At 61.0% G+C, this 16,232-nt stretch overlaps 1 protein-coding gene across 1 annotated transcript in view; it reads left to right on the top strand.

The window, feature by feature from the left end:
- The window catches only part of PLXNA1 (plexin A1), a 124,546-nt gene that overhangs the window by 43,230 nt on the left and 65,084 nt on the right, over window positions 1–16,232 (top strand). Inside the window, exons 4-8 of the mRNA XM_075514506.1 lie at window positions 9,862–10,002; window positions 12,168–12,268; window positions 12,762–12,885; window positions 15,046–15,199; window positions 15,845–15,944. Of these exons, the coding sequence (XP_075370621.1) occupies window positions 9,862–10,002; window positions 12,168–12,268; window positions 12,762–12,885; window positions 15,046–15,199; window positions 15,845–15,944 (620 nt within the window). The remainder of the gene's footprint in view (window positions 1–9,861; window positions 10,003–12,167; window positions 12,269–12,761; window positions 12,886–15,045; window positions 15,200–15,844; window positions 15,945–16,232) is intronic.

Below are 16,232 nucleotides of genomic sequence, written 5' to 3'. Positions count from 1 at the left end.
GCAGTCAGTGTTGTCCTTCTCCCTGGGCGGAGGTGAACGGGCAGTGGATTTAGTTGCTGTTATATCCCCCTTGCTGCAATGTATTGCTGCAGCCAACGGCTTTCGGCTCGTGCACCGTGGAAGTAAGGGCTGGTGCGGTTGTGCGGCCGGAGCTGAATGGACTGGGAGCTGCTGAGACGGGGTTGCAGAAGGCTTTGGAGTTTGTGGGGTTATGCTGCGGGGTGTAGGGCTGCAAAGGGAAGTCTGAGGGATGGATAAATCCAGATGCAAGCCATGGTGCTGGGGTGGGAGGGGACCCGACTGCGGGGGGTACCCCGGAGCAGACCTTCCCCTCAGGGTCCGTCCCTCCACAGCCTCCCCTGCCTGGGCTTTTCCTGCCGCTGGCTCCTCTGCTTGCAAGACCGACGGCCCCTGCCTCGTCCTCGGGCAGCTCCTCTCTCGCTGCTGCGTTGTTTTAGGCACCGGGAAGGAAACAGCTATTTTCCTGGAGCCGAGGTGGGAGGAAGGATCCAGCTGATCTCCAGCCGTGCTGCAGCCCCGGGAACCTGTCCTTCCTCCCCGCCGCATCCCTGGCGAAGCCCCGCTACCTCCTCCCTGCCTTTTGGGATCCCCTGACGGAGATCTGGAAAGAGGAGCGTCCCCATCACTGCTGGCAGGCAGCGCGGGGCTTTGAGCCCCTGGCCGTAGGCATGTCCCAAGCGGCCAGGAGGGCGAGGGTGGTGGGACAAGCCCTCGGCATTCGTGTTGGGGTTGTCTTGGTCTGGTTGCGTGGTCAGAAGCGCGGCGAGGCTCGGGAAGGGGGACTCGTGCCTCCCTGTTGAACTAAGCAGCATTGTTAGGAGGAAAATAAGCGGTGCTTTGGATTTGCAGGAGAAATAGCAACTTCTAAGCTGTGGAGGGGCTGGGGATGGTGGTTCTGGGTCTGTTGTGCTTGCCAGCCGGGGTGATGGGCTGTGCATCGGAGGAAACTGGAACCCAAGGGTCCGGGCTGGTCCCCATGGGACAGAAGGATGCGGTCCCCTTGGAGGAGCTGGTGCCTTGGCAGTGAAGGGACGGCTTTTGTTTGGAAAACTGAGTACTGAGTCCTTCGGGCGAGAGCTTTCTTCCCAGGGACTTCTCTGGGACGTTTAGGTATTAACTCACCCCAGGCTGGTCACGTGCAGTCTGAGTCCCATGGGAGCCGGGAGGGTGACACATTGCCACGGCTTCAGTGCGCCTGGGGCCTGCTGGGACGCTCGGGATGCCTACAGTAATTAATGAACGGGGAAAAAAAATAATCCTGTATTTCTGCGATGTGCTCTGCCCTTCACTGCTGTCACCCAGGGCTTTTTCCTCCACGGAGGGGAACAGTGGGATGCAGCGAGAAGGTCCCCATCCCATTTTGCTCTGTGCTTTTTCTGCCCTTACCTTCCACTTTGCAGGGCTAAAATTCCTTCCCCATCCGTTACCGGGCTCTCCTACCTCCGCAGCTCCCTCCTCTCTTCCCATGGCTTGAGAAACAGCGGGACTCGCTTACCTGCCTGCGCTCCCCTCCCTTGAGAAGGACGGGTCTGCGGTGAGGTGCCGGTGCTGGGGTTTCGCTGTGCATTTACGCTGGAGAGGGCACAGCCAGGTTGCAGGCACCGTGCGGCAGGAGGGGTGGTTTTGGGATGCTCCATCGCACCCGACCTGGGGAATTGATGCCCTGGAGCTCCCACGGGTTCTCTTTAGCCGTGAAGCGCCTCGGAGGTAAAGCCCTTGCATCGCATCCAGCGTGCGTGGGGTTGGTGGCTGCGCGCACGCTCCGTGCACGGGTTATTTTGCATCACCGTTGCTCGGCCGAGGGATGGCAGAGACCAAGGACTGCCACCCTGCCGGGCCATGGCGTTGCACGGAGGGGTCCCTGGGTTCCCCCGTCCTCTGCCTGCTCTTCCCCGTGCCGCTTGGCAGCTGCCAGTGCCTCCCGCCTGGTCCCCGGCAGCCCCCAGGGCAGAGGCTGCCCATCGATTTGCTTGTCGGGGGCCCCCCTCTGACTGCCTCAGCCCTGAGCGATGCTTATTGGGAAATAATTGCAACAATAATAGAGATATTTTGCTCCTGAGTGACTAGACGATACGAACCGGGCGCCGAGCCAGGAGAGTTTTGAAGGGCAAAGCTGGGAAATCGATGGCTCGAGACCGCCGGAGCAGCCCTGGGGCCGGGGGCTGGTGGGAGGATGGTGACGGGACCTGGGGCTTTGCCGGGAGGGGAGCAGGGCGAGTGCCTTAACGTGTCCCGTGCTGCGTGGCTCCCAACGGGGGGGTGCTTGTAATTCCTCCCCCTGCTTCGTTGCCTCCATCCGTCCCTCCTGCACCCGGGTTCGACTCCAGCGAAGGCACTGCTCCCACGCGGTGCGCTGGCACTCAATCCCTCTTTCCAGCAGTTTGGTTTTGGTACAGAAAGATTGAAAAGATTTTTCTGACGGTGTTTAAGTTCTGTCAAAATTGCTGGAGTGGTGTGTTGGGCTGTATTTCCCCGTCTTGCTGAGGGAGCAGTGTGGGCAGAACTGCTCAGGGGAGGTTTTGGGAAGGTTTGCAGATGGTGGGTGAGGGGCCGGTCAGTGCCGAGCCATGCCGAGCCGTGCCGTGCCGTGCCGTGCCGTGCCGTGCCATGCCACGTGGGCTGGTGCTGGTCCGGCTGGCTCTGCCAAGCCCGCTCGGCGTGGGGGAAGAACCACTCGTGCGGGTGGCTGAACCACCCACAAATACAGGAAAAGATAGTGAAAGAAGGCGGCAATTGAGGCGTTTTGGGGAAGGGGGTGCTGTGTTTCGGGGTCCTGCTGGGCAGGGTCACCCCCCTGCCTCCCCCTTTCCCCTCTCTCCTGCGGCAAACCCCAGTGCCATCACGCAATTCCCACCCCACCTCCCTGGAGAGGTGCAGCGAGTGTGTCTGTCCTCAGCCCGCGTGGCCGAGCTCAGGATACTGCCCGGGGACGATGCACCGGTAATAACGTGTGCTTTGAAAGCGGTTAGATTAACTGGTGTCATATCTGTCAGTGTTGGAAGGTCGCTGGCATTTGTTGCTGTTACGAGCGTTGATTTAGATTAAGCATCTCCTCGTTTTTTGCTTTATTATACTGATATAATTAAAGTCCCAATATTCTCCGGCTCAGGGCGATGTCGGGCCCGGGATGAAAGCGTTGCTTATTTTCATCTTTATAAAGTGAATGGGTTTCCCTCAATGGAAGTAGGCAGCTCATCTCGCCCCTTTCCCTTGGTGGGTTAGTGGGGAGGCAGGAGCATCCCAGCCCCACGCAAGGGGCTGGCGAATCCTCCTCCCCGCAGAGGGGGCCGGGAGGACGGTACCCCCGTCTGCGGGGCCCCGGTTCAAGCAGCCGGCAGCAGGCAGCTGCCTGCCCGCCTGGGAGGAGGCATGTGTCCATGTGTCCGGTCTGCGCGCGGCCGGTGCATTCCTGCGTGGGCAGCTGGCGGGGAGGGAGGGTGGCCGGCCGGGGGGAGCAGAGGTAGCCGGGGTGCCGGCTGCCAGCCCGCCCCGCATAGCCGGGATGATTCCGCAGGGCCGTCCTGTCCCCAGCCCCGGGTGCGACCCCCTGGGAGACGCAACCCCAAAACCCTGCCTGTGCCCTCGCCGCCGGCCGCCCGTACCCTTTTGGCCGGGTGCGCTGCTCGGCGAGCCCTGGTAAAGCACGGCCGGGGCTCTCCTGGTGGCGATTTTCTGGACGCCTGAGCAAAACCGGAGGCGTATCCTCGTCCCCTCGGACGCCAAAGTTTGGTAACCTGTAGTACAGCGGGAGGGAGCAGGAGCCACTGCCTCCCCCCTCCTCCTCCCCGCTCTTGCACGCTGGTGCCTCCCTCTCTGGCCGCACTCAGCCCCCCCGTCCCCGCCAGCTGTGCCCCCCCGAAACGGCCGATGCCACGGCCCGGCTGATGCCACAGCCCCGCAGCTGCTCCCGGCCCCGCGTTTCGCTGGGCAGCCCCTGCCCCTTCCTGGGGTGGGGTGGGGGAGAGGAGTGCATCCCCCCCCGCCCGGAGCAGCTGATCCTGGAACTTCATTTTAAACCCCTCGCCCTCCTTTGGAAACCGGAGAGGGGTGTGCGGGCGGCAGCTGCCGGTGCCGGTGGTCCCTGGGGGATGGCTGGCAGGGGGGAGGCATGTGGAGGGGCAGCCGATGTCCCCGTCCCCGTGTCGCCTGCTGCCTCGGGGTGAGCCCAGGCCACGTGCGAGGAGGGGCCGTGCAGGCTGGCACCCCGGGGGGGTCCCTCTTCCCCGCCAGCCCTCCCGGCTGGACGCGGGATACTCCCTTTCCGGCTGTAGGCTCGTTGGCACGGTGTTGTGTGACGCTACCCGGCAGCTGTCACCTCTGCGCCAGGGTGGCCGGGCCGCCTGGGTCCTCTATTGCCTGTGGGAGGTGGCCCCGTGGTTTGGGGATCAGCTCTGCTGGCACCCGCTCCTCTCCTGGTTTTATTTGCTCTGTCCTGTGCCCGGTGGGCAGACGGTGCCAAAAGCAAAGCAGGGTGCTGGGGGTGTTGGCCCATCCCTGCCCCCACGGAGGGGGGGTGCGCACCTACTGGCTCGGGTGCAGGAGCCCGGGGCTTCGGGGGTCCCTGAGCCGTGAGCACCAGTGGCACGGGGAGGGGAAGGTTTCGGTCCCGGGGCTGGGCTCTGCCCTCCGCACGTGTCAAAAGCTTTTTCCTCCTTCCAGCTCAGGGACGTGCCGCAGAGCTGCTCGCTGGCAAGAGGACGGGGCAGGAGGGGACCAGGGCGTGGGCAAAGGTGGGACAGGGACCTCGGTCCAGCATCCTCGCAGCTCCGTCTCGTCCCCACTGCTCGGTCTCTGTCCCTGTTGGACATCCCCGAGGCTGGGGGACTTTCCGCTTTCCCCAGTGAGCGTTGGGAGGGAAGGGGGGAGGCTTTGAAATGCACTCCCGTAAATAAGCCCTTCTTTTGCGTTGCCCATCAGCGCTGCGCGAGCCCCCTGGCACTGGAAAGGGTCCCCGTGAAAAGGCTGCGGAGCGTGTTTCAGGCAGATAAGTCCCTGCCTTTGAAGTGTGGCAGGTGGGCAAAAGCACGCTCCTCTTGTAGCTGCTGCCAGCCGCTGTGAATTAATCACAGCCCTGGACTGATAAGAGTACAAAGCGTGGCTGAGCACTTCTCCTGCCCGGAGGAGGGGTCTGCAGGGGACCGCTTGCGACCCAGGATGGGGGCTTGAGAGCCCGGAGGGGGGGAGATGGAGGGCTGGGGTGGGAGAGCCCCGCGGGGGGGAGACCCCTCTTCCCGGGGCGTCCTTGGGGGGTGTCCCCTGCGGTGAGACCGGGTTTCTTGGTGACCCTCCGCGTGTTCCCCCGAGAGCTTGTTTTCGGTGCTCTGGGGAGCCGATGGCCCACCCCGGGGCCCCGGCCAGACCTCTGTCGGCGCACGTTAAATCCGAAAGCAGCCTTGGCACGTCTGCAGCTGCCTTCCCTCTCCGGCTGTGCTTCCTCCCGCTCTGCCTGCCATCCCTGGCCTGGGCTGAGCTGTAAAGCCCCGTCCTCTGCCGCCGTCCTCCTCCGGACCTGCTGCCAGGTCAGGGCTGCTGCCCTTCGTCCCTCTCGTCACCCGTCTTTCCCAAAGGCGGCCCTGGGGAGATGCTCCTCTCCGCCTTGTGCCCGTTGCTGGTGGCCGTAAGGACGCCGAGAGGTTTTCCCCTTGACGGTTTGGTGAGCGGCAGTCGGGCAGCAGCTATGGCTGCGAGGAGGTTCCTCCTCACCTGGACAAGCCTGGAGGCCGTCTCGCCCAGGGGAGCGAGCGTGCTGCAGTGGAAGGAGCCGTCTCTCCTCTGATGTGTTGTCTCTGCCTGCCCGGTGCTTTCGCTTCCCCGTGCCTTTCGCGAGGGTTTCGGGTCCCAGCCTTGTCTTGTAGAGCTCCTCAGGGCAGCGGCTCTTCACCAGCACTGGCTGTGGTGGGGCTTGGACCCTGCAGAAGCTTCTGGATGCTCCAGCGTCATGGGTTATAACGGAGAGCCGAGCGTTGCAGGGAGCATCGGGGCCCGAGGCAGCAGCGGGACCGGCCGGTGCTGTTGTCCGGCCGTGCCCCTGCACCTTACGTGCTTCTTAGCAAGGCGATGCGCTCTCCTCCTCCAAAACCTGTATGGGATGGCAATTGCCTTCTCCAGCCCAGCCCAGCCCATCCGCAGGAACCCTTTCTGGGTCTCCTGGGGGAGGACGTTCCCTCTGCCCAGCCGGGGCGTGCTGCGTGCGGTCACTCATTACGCCGGGGTGCCCGGGGGTCGAGGCCTTGCACACCGTCCTTTCCCTCACCGTTCCTTGCCAGGGTTCTCCGTGGCCTGGGAGGCGAGGGGCCTCTTGGCGAGGTGAGACGCCATTGCATCTCCTGGCCTTGCGCTGCCTCCACCAGCCCGCTCGGCTTCTGGGGGACCAGGTCTTAAACCCTTACCCCTTCAAACTGAAGTTGTGCTGGGTGCTCGCCCGGTGGCGTGGGCTCCTCGCTTGGGTGGGGAGGGCACGCACGTGGGTTTCTTGCGGAAGGAAGCCTCCGGGCTTGCTTTGAGGTGATTCACCCCAGCAGGGAGCTTGTAATTTCTTGCCTCTGGTCCCTCCGTTTACTTAATAAGGCAGCGGCCCAACAAGCCAACCCTCGCTCCTGCTCCTCCGCCTCGGCACGGCCCCGGGGTCCGGCCACCCCCCCGGGGCTCCTGCCGGCCCCTCGCAGGAGGCAGCACCGCCGAGCCGCTGCCTGAAGCCAGCCCAAGGCAGGCAAGAGCGAGGACAGGAATCCTGAGCGAGAAATTAGTGTGAGTAATTATTAGTATTGGGTAATTATATCAGCGTCAGGATGAGGAGAAAGGTTAATGGGTTTATTTATTTATTTATTTTTGGTAAATGTCTTTTCCCCCAGGTGGGAAGGCAGGCAGGGTGGGCAGGAAGGAGCGTGTTTCCGAGGGGGGCTGCTCTGATTAACCCGCATCCTCTCCCCCTTCCGCTGCCCCACGGGTGCAGGGAGAGGGGGGGGAGCGATGCCTCCGTGTCTGTAAGAGATCAGATGGGAGGCACCTTGTGCATCCCGCGCGCCGCTCCGCCGCGCTATGGTCCAAACGGCCCGCGCCCTTCCCGCCAGCCGGGATGAGCAGGTTCCCATCGGGCTGATCCCACTGGAAGGGCCCTGATGCCGGGTTCCCGCCTCTGCCCGTGCAGCAGCGGGCGCTGTGGGCGGTCGGGTTCTCCTGGCGCGGGATGGCGTAGGGGTCTGTCTGCCCGTGGTCTCCTGGTGCCGGGGAGAAGCGGCAGGGTTGGTCTGCCTACACGAGCTAACTCAAAAACTCCTTCGTGCCCTGCCTTTTGGCCAACCAGAAGACAACCTGATGGCCAGGTCTTCCAAATTTCATTTTCCTGAATCCCAAACCCACCTATAGAGCATCCTTGGTGGGAGGAGGGGTGCCGGAGGAAGGGTTCCTGCGTGTGCATGCTTGGGGTGGCCCCGTGCCCCCCGCCGGAGCACCCTGACATGTGGCAGGCTGGGCTCCGGCCCCGTTTGACGACCGAGAGTATTTTTAGGTTCTTCCTGGAGCCTCAAATTAACTGGAAGTGCTTCATGTCTGTTGTTTTTTTTAATACATCTCTTTCTCTTTCCCAGCACTGCGCAGTGCAATAATGTAATGGGGAAATTACCTCGCTAGTTAAAAATTACTGCCAACGCGACATCCAGCCATAGATCTATTTTAGAACCAGGGTAAAACTATATCGATTCTTCTGCGCCGCAACTGCGGCCCATAAAAGGGTTGGAAAGGTGCGTTTGTCACGTTGCTGTACAAGGAGGGGAAGCAGCGCCTTGCTGGGGAGGGGGGATGCTCCCCGTTACCCTCCGCTGGAGAGCGGCCTCGGACAGGACTTTGTAGGGGAGAAGCTGCGAGGCAGGAGGGGAGCGAGCTGTGCGGGGATGCGGGGAGGCAGGGCTGGGTCCGGGGGGCGATGCTGGGTACCGCCGGGCAAGGGGTGCCGCAGGGCAGGGGCTGCCACGGGGCCCTGTACCGCTGGTGTCTGGGGCTTGACCTCCTCTGACGTTTGGGGTAGGAGCAAATGCGGTCCTGGACCTGGGCAGAAAGACACCGGCCCGCAGAAGGGCAGGCAGAGGCTTTAGGACGGGCTTTTGGCATCTCTGGGTTCCCCAGCACACAGCGGTACCCAGGGCGGGAGCGATGGGGAGCAGAGCAGGGGTCTGGCACAGGGTGCTGAGAAGGCGGGTAAGTACCAGGACCAGTTTGGGTTACGGCAAAGGCTCTTCAGTCCTGCAGCAGGACGTACAGGGGGTTTTTGGCTGTGCCGTGGGCTCCCAAGCGTTAGCCTGGCCCTGCAAGCCCGGTCACCGCATCCCCCGGGGAGAGGACGGCCCCTGTGCTCGGTGCTGTGCAGGACTCCTCGCTCTCTGGCTGCTCAGGGGTCTCTTTCTTAATTAAATACATTTGTTTTGTAAAACTGCCTAAAAATAATCCGGGGCTGGTGCATGCAGGAGGCTGGCGGTGAATCAAAGGCGCCGCTCTAATTAAACGGGCCCCGGTTTGTTTGTGAGCCGCATACATTTCCATGCTAATCAGCTGCACACCGGGATCCTGCTTTCCCGGCCCTGTATCCTCCTGATTGGGAACCGTGCAAATGCTGGCGGCGATTTATTGCAGGAGGGGGACAGGGCGGCCGGGATGGCTGCTGCGGGGGGCACGAGGGCTTGGGCACGGCTGCGCTGGGCCGTGGGAGCGGCTGCGACGGTCAGGGCAGGGCTGTGGGATGCATTTTGAGGGGTGCTTCACAGCAGTGGATTTGGCCCCCTGCAGTGGGGGGGATCCCGAGTCCCGCGGAGGGGGGTGCCGGACCGGCTCCCTGCGTGTGCCGGCAGAAGCGTGGAGCCAGTCCCGGGCAGCGTTTGCTCCGTCTCGCTGGGCACGCTGCTTCTCTGCCTGCCACTGGGTTTTTTTGCAGAATGTGCTGCTGGCGTGGCCCCCACCCCTTGGGAGACCCACTGAGCCGTTTCCCCGGCACTGTCTCCCCTGAGGCTGCCCCATGCCGAGGGACAGCCTGAATCTGGGGGTATCGCAAGCGACGGCATTAGCAGAAAGCATCTCTCGCTCGTGGAGGTGGCAATCAGGTTACAGCAAGTAGCACAGCCGAGTTTAGCTCCTGCTCGGTGGGTGCCTCCTGACGTGGTTATCACCGGTACAGCCAGAAACCGGTGTATTTAGGAAGAGCTTTAATGTAACGGCAAGCCGTTAAGGGGATTAAAGCCTTCACCACGTTCCTGCTCAGGGAACAAAGGCGCTTTCTGAACCTCTGTTGACCCTCAGCTTCCTTGAGACCCTCTTGACTTCCCCGGTCACGAGTCCAAGCATTTCCTCTGGTGGATGGGGAGATGAGAGCCCTACCTGCGTGCGCCGCAGCATCCTGCCCGGCCGCGGCTTGCTGTGGTGCGGCGTGCGAGCCGCTTTTGGTACCGCTGCGGCTAAATGGGGTTTGCTGCTTTGCTGCAAGCTAGGGGCTCGTGTGTGCCGTGCTGCGAGTTGGAGGGGCTTTGGGGCTGAGCGGCAGGGGGTGAAGTGTGAGAACCACGGATGTGGCTTCCCTCCCTGGAGAGATGCGAACGCCGTCAGCATAAACACGGTGCAAATACACCAGACAAATGCAAAAAAGGGAAGAAAACATTGTAGTCCGGCCTTCTGGAAAGGGTCGGAACGTTTGCAGAGCGGCTGCTATTTTGCCGTGCTGCAGTGGCCGTGGCGTGGCCACGTTGGTGTGGGACGGAGGGGTGACATCCCTAACGGGGCACGTTCCCCATCCCAGCCCCTGGGTGGGTGCTGAGGTGCACGTGGGACCGTGCTCACCCAGCCTTGCTCTCCCCGCAGATCCTGGTGGACTTGCCGGCTGAGAGGAAGCACCAAGCGCTGCAGTACGAGAATGTCGTGGCCCACGAGGGCAGCTCCATCCTGCGAGACCTGGTGCTCAGTCCCGACCGCCAGCACATCTACGCCATGACGGAGAAACAGGTAAGGGGAGGGGACGGCAGCCCCTCCGCTCTCCTGACTCGGCAGCCCACGTTGCCGCCCCAGCCCGCAGCCCCACGTGCTGGGAAACCTTTCGGGCAGCTCCCTGGCGGGGTCTGCCCTTTCTTTGCTTCCTGGGGTTGGGGCTACCTGGAGGCTCCTGTCCCAGGGCACGGAGGCAGCTCCGCCCTGCTCCTCTCTGCAAAAACACTGTCCCGAGGCACCGACTCTGTGGCCCTCCTGCTCCTCTCCTCGCTGGGCATTAACTGTTAGCAGCAGCTGCTTGAAATCCCAGTGGTCCTCAGGGACCGAGGGCTGCCCGACCCTTCCTTGCTGCAGGGGCTGGCCATAAACCTCCTCCCCGCTCCAGCCCTCCCCTGCTAAGCAGGGTTTTGCAGGTTAGCAGAAGCTCCTTGCTCCAAATGGCTTTTTCTCCTCCGGGGCGGCTGCTTTTGCACCTCGGGGCGGAGGGGACGGCGTGCACCCAGACCCCGGCGTGCACCCGGACCCCGGCGTGCACACCTCTGTCCCTGCCTCTGCTCCTGCTGAGCCCATCGGACGTACGGACACGATCCGGATCCAGCACTGCCGTCCTGGCAGCGTGGTTGGGGCTCACGATAAGAAGTTTTGGTTGGCTTTGCGAGCGTTAGTGTGATCCCTGACCTGCCGGAGAGCTTGTGGGTGCGAGTTCATCCATCCGCTGGCTGCATTGGAGCGGGTGAAGCGGGTTCGTGCCACGGCGATGGTGCTTTTTGGATCCGGCATCAGCAGGGACATGCACCGTGGCTGGTGGGGTGACGCAGGGCGGCCGTGCTGGGACGTGGCGTGCCTGCATCTCGCAGCATCTCCACTGCTCTGCCCGGGAGAGGCGTGCGCAGGTGGGACCGTGGCTGAGCTCGGCGCGTACCAGGTCTCCTGGCCGCCAGCCCGGGGGCTTGGGAGGGGGAAGGATGCTGGAGTGGGGACGTGGGTTTGTCTAGACAGCCCCGTGGGGAAAGCAGAGCCCTTTCCCTCCTCCTCCCAGCGCCTGTCTCTGGTTTCTGCTCCGCTGCAGGAAACCCGTGGCTTTCCAGGAGGGGCAGGAACTGTGTTCGGGCTCCTCCGTGCAGCTGTCCTGGGCCGTGTTTCTGTCCCTGGCCGTGTTTCTGTCCTTGGCCTGGCTCCACTGAGCCTCCGCTCTGCGGGGGAGATGTTGGAGCCGTGGATGCGGGAGGGGGGGTTACGCCGAGCTGGACTGGGGATGTCCCCCCAGGGCCACGGTGGCTACTGGGAGCCGGCACGTGCCTGCGCGGGGTCTGTCTGGGGGGGACCCGCTGCCGACCCCCTCGCCACCACCTGCCTGGAGTGATGTCGGGGACAAACAAATGGGAACGCTACAGGTATCCTCATCGGTATGCAAACTGGAGGGTACCGGTTGGCCAGCCTTATCCCAGCCCTGTAGTCATCACGCTAAGCCCATCCCCTGCTGGGCTGGGAGGAGAGAGGGCACCCTGGATTTAGCCTTCAGCGGAGAAGTTTGCAAATTTTAATTAATGAGCGAGTCCTGCCCTCTGGGAGCAGTGGGGAAACTGAGGCACGGGCACAGCAGGCTCGGGCAGCTGCCTGGTGCTGCCGGCTCCTCGTGGCGGGTGAGCAGGGAGCTCCCTGCTTCCTGCACCCCCTCCCCGTCCCCCCTTCTCCTCCCCTCTCCTTAATAAAACCCACTCTCTTCCCTGCTACGGCTCGGTGTTATCAGAGTGCTGGTGGAAAGTAATTAAATGAACAGTTGTAACGGAGCTCGAAGGGCTCGGCGAACGAGGGGATTTTAATCAAATCTGGAGGAGCAATTAATAAAGGACGGGTAACTCTTTCGGAGCAGGGCTGCGGCAGCCGCAGGGTGCCTGGCCGGCGCGGGGGCTGAGCCGGCACAGCCCGTTCCCGCAACCCTGCGGAGATGCAATGGTGGAAGGAGCTTGGTTGGGGTGAAAGCCTCCCTGGGGTGGAGGCGTTGCCTCCAAATGTGCTGCCCGGGCCCGGGAGAGGAGCGGGCAACGGCGGGGGGCTCGGCCTGCTCACGGCCGCTTCCTCCTCTCTAACGGGCCGGCGTGAGTCTGTGCTGGGTCCGTCTGTGTGGGCAGCGCGGGGAAACGCACAGCCGTCCCCCTTCACTCCCTGCCTGCTCCCCGCAGGTGACGCGGGTACCGGTGGAGAGTTGCGAGCAGTACGAGAGCTGCGAGCTGTGCCTGGGCTCCCGGGACCCCCACTGCGGCTGGTGCGTCCTCCACAACGTGTAAGTACCACAGGCTCGGCCCCGGGCCCGCGCCAGCAAACCACGGTTTGCAAACGATGTCCGTCCCCGCTGCTGGTCTCCTTGGGGACACCCCTCCCGGACTTTGGTCCCGAAATGCGGGGGGATGGAGCGGTCCGAGGGGTCTGCCATCCCTTCCCGCAGCGCCCGGGCTGTGCTCATGAGCACCCATGCACGGCAAAGCTGCCTGAAGGGCCCCTCTAATCTGGCCTACGGACTCCCGGGTTCGGCATCTTTGTGCCAATAAGAAAAATTGAAGATAAAAGACCCCAGAAGTCCCCGGTGCTGGCACCAGGGGAAAGCAGAGCTCCCGTACCGGCCTCAGGCACCCAAGGTCCCCAGCTGGGCGTCACCTCTGTGCCGAAGGGTCTGTTTGCCGTGGCGTCCGCCCAGAGCCACGCAGGACCCCCGGGGATTCTCCTCCTCACCCTGGTGGTTTCATCCCCCTCACCCTGGTGGTTTCATCCCCCTCCAGATGCTCGCGCAAGGACCGGTGCGAGCGGGCGGACGAGCCCCAGCGCTTTGCCTCTGACCTGCGGCAGTGCGTCCAGCTCACCGTCCAGCCAAAGAACATCTCGGTCACCATGTCGGAGGTCCCGGTAAGCCCCCTCTGCTGCCCGTGCACCCCCCCAGCCACCTCCTGACCCTCCGGAGGCGGTGGCTGGGGAGGCGGCAATTAAAAATAACTAACGAGTATATGACAAATAGGGAGGAAGGGGAAGAGAGGTCCGAGACAAATAAAACATAGCAAAGTGCAGGGCATTGACGAGGGCTGGCCTATTGATGGAGATAATAAACCAGCTGATGATTATTCAGAAAAGGCATAACCGAGCAATAAATATTTCTCCGTAATACAAACACCAACATCAGAGCTGCTGTTCGTAGGCCAGCGATCCATCTAGCTCAATGGCCTGTCTCTGACCCCGGCCTGCAGTAGATATTTTGGGATGAGGCTTCGACGCACAACCCGCTGCTCTCTCTGTGCAGACAGAAAGGATGATGGACTTCCCTGAAGTATTTTCCAGGCCATTAGCACCGCGAAGAGAATACGAAAGAGCGTATACTAGCAATAAAGTTTAGAAAACTGCCAGGTCTGGATATCTGGCACTCAGGAGTCCTAAAAGACTTGGCCGAGGAGTTCCGTGGCCCGTGGATATTTGTAATAACGTGACTTTGCAATAAATAAGTGAACGTTGAGAAAAGCCCAGGAAACAGAGAAGGTGCTCGTTTTTTTTTGCCCAGATGCAGAAAGGACCAAATGGTCAGAGACTGCTTAGTTTGACACCAGGTTTAGGAAAACTAAAGGAAAAAAAAAACTGGTGCAGGATACAAGTGATAAAGAATTAAGGATAGGAATATAATTAATGCCAGTCAACGCAGTTTTATGTCAAACAAACCACATTTTGTTCTTTGGTGAAATTATGACTTGAATTAGAAGAGGGACTGCGGGGATGTGATGTCTTTAAGCTTCTACAAAGCATTTGACGTGGTACAACACAACGTTCTGATTAAAAATTAGCATTATACAATATTGATAAAGCATGTGTTAAGTGGATTAAGAACTGGCTCCGTGACAGATCTCAAAAAGTCCTCGTCAGAGGGGAATTGTCACTGAATGGAAACGGTTTGGAGAGTGCTTCTGCAGGGGCTAACGTTCGTCGGTAACGTGGAGATAAATGCGAGATGGCTGCGGACGGGACCGGCGGAGGATGCTGGGACCGGGGGGTGGTAGGGCTGAGATTTCCTTCAGAGCACTGGCGTCTGAGTGGGGCTGGTTTAGCAGAGAAACTGGGGTTTGACATCGCCAAGTCTAAAGTTAGACATGGAGGGAAAAAGCAGGCATTCGCCCGGCATCCTGGAAAGCGGGGCCGGGGCTGAGCCCGTGCCGTGGGGCTGAGCCCGTGCCGTGGGGCTGAGCCCGTGCCGTGGGGCTCTCGATGCTCCTCGGGCGAAGCCGGGAGCTGGGCGGTGTTTCCACCCCTCGGGTGGTTATCTCCTGAGCGACGGCAGGGTGCTGCGCCGAGGTCTGGTGTGGTCGACACGGGGATGCTGCGCTCGGGCTGGAGTCCAGCTTTGAGAGGGGGAGGCTGAAAACCTCCCGTAAACATCATGTAAATGAGTTGAAGGCTGGCGAAAATGCCTTGCAGTGAGAGACTTCCAGAGCTCAATCTGCTTAGCTTATCAAAAAGAAGATTAAGAGGTGACTTGATTACAGAGTATAAGTGCCTTTACAAGGAGCAAATATCATGGACTAAAGGGCTTTTTAATCTATCAAGGAAAGGCATAACAAGAATTAATGGCTGGAAGCTGCGAAAAATTCAAATTAGAAATAAGGCAAGCGTTTTGTAAAGTGAGAACTGCTGACCCCGGGAATGATATTGCGAAGGAAGAGGTGGATTCCTCCCCTCCTCGGCTCTGCCGGAGCGGATGCCTTTCCACGACATACTCTTTAGCCCGACGCTGGGCTTGTCTCTGTAGAGGTGAGGCGTAATGGCTTGTGGTACCATGAGGGCAGAGGACGGGAGGCTGTGAGTCGTTCCGTCTTTTAACCCATTTAAATCCTCGCTCCTTGCCTGAGCGGGGAGGTCCGTGGATGGGGTTTGCTCGCAAAAGCCCGGAGCAGGTCTCCCCACCACGTGTGGGTGGTGGAAGAGGGATTGCACCCCTGCTCTTTCTGTTGGCTGGGCTTAAACGTAGCAGACACGGAGGAGTCGTCTTTGCTAGTTTTCTGTCTTCATGCTCTTGCCTCTCCTCCCCAGCTCGTCCTGCAGGCCTGGAACGTCCCAGACCTCTCGGCAGGAGTCAACTGCTCCTTCGAAGACTTCACCGAGTCCGAGAGCCGCATTGAAGATGGGAAGATCTACTGCAGCTCTCCCTCTGCCAAGGATGTCATCCCCATCACCAGGGGCCGCGGTGAGCTTGTGCCTTGGGGCGGGAAGAAAGCCCGAGACAAACCTTTTCCCCCTTGTTTGCCCCACAGCCAGATGTGGAGGAGGACAGTCCTCCCGTGACAGCGATCCCCAGCCCCCGAGCAGGACCCGAGTTGGGTTCTCGGGGTGCAGGAGGAGAAGGACATTGCTGCTCATGGGGGACTGGTCCTTGTTCTCCTCCGAGCCGTGGGCACAGCTACTTGCTGACATGGTAGTGGTCTGCGCACCAGCCCTGGGCACCCTGGCCTCGTTCCCACCGGTGGCCCATTCCTGGGCAGATGTGCTGTAGGTGGCCATGGGCTCTAGGACATTCTGCCGACCCCAGAACTGTTAAGCTCCCCTTCAGTGCCACCAGTACAACCCAAGGCACCTGCCTCCGTGCCAGCGGGTTGCAGTTAGCTGTAGGGGCTCAGAGCTGTACTTGGGCTCTGCTGGCCTGTTTGGTGGCTGAGTGGGGGTGTGTGTGTGTGAACACTCTCTTTTTATTGCCAGATTCAGGGGATTTTGTTAGTTAACTGGGCTGAGCGGTGATGTCCAGCTCTCTGCAGCCCATCACAAGCCTTGGGCTGAATGCTGGGCCATGCACTGTGTCCTTTCTGATGCCTTCTTCTGCCTGGGTCTCTCCCAGGGGACAAGCGAGTGGTGAAGCTCTACCTGAAATCTAAGGAGACGGGGAAGAAGTTTGCCTCCGTGGATTTTGTTTTCTACAACTGCAGCGTCCATCAGTCGTAAGTGGCCTGGGCTTCGCGAGAATGCTCCGGGAACAGATTGGTGGGGCAATGTGAGACTGGGAGGGAGCGATCTCGGCTTTGCGGGTGTTGATGTTGCAAGAGGAAAGGGCAGTCAAGTATAGTGGTGTTTGCAGTGAGAAATCTCCTCCTTTTGCCCTTGTAAACTGGGACAGTGACCAGAGCACCCGCAGTTGGTTTGAGCGTGTGGGAACGTATAGCATCAGGGCAGAACCTCACTTAAAAACAGGGCTTTGGCTTTGGCAAAAGCTTTGGAAGAAGAAGCAA

Source organism: Mycteria americana, chromosome 11 (genome assembly GCF_035582795.1).
Source record: "Mycteria americana isolate JAX WOST 10 ecotype Jacksonville Zoo and Gardens chromosome 11, USCA_MyAme_1.0, whole genome shotgun sequence".
NCBI lineage: Eukaryota > Metazoa > Chordata > Aves > Ciconiiformes > Ciconiidae > Mycteria > Mycteria americana.
This window is presented reverse-complemented; position numbering and strand designations above follow the sequence as displayed.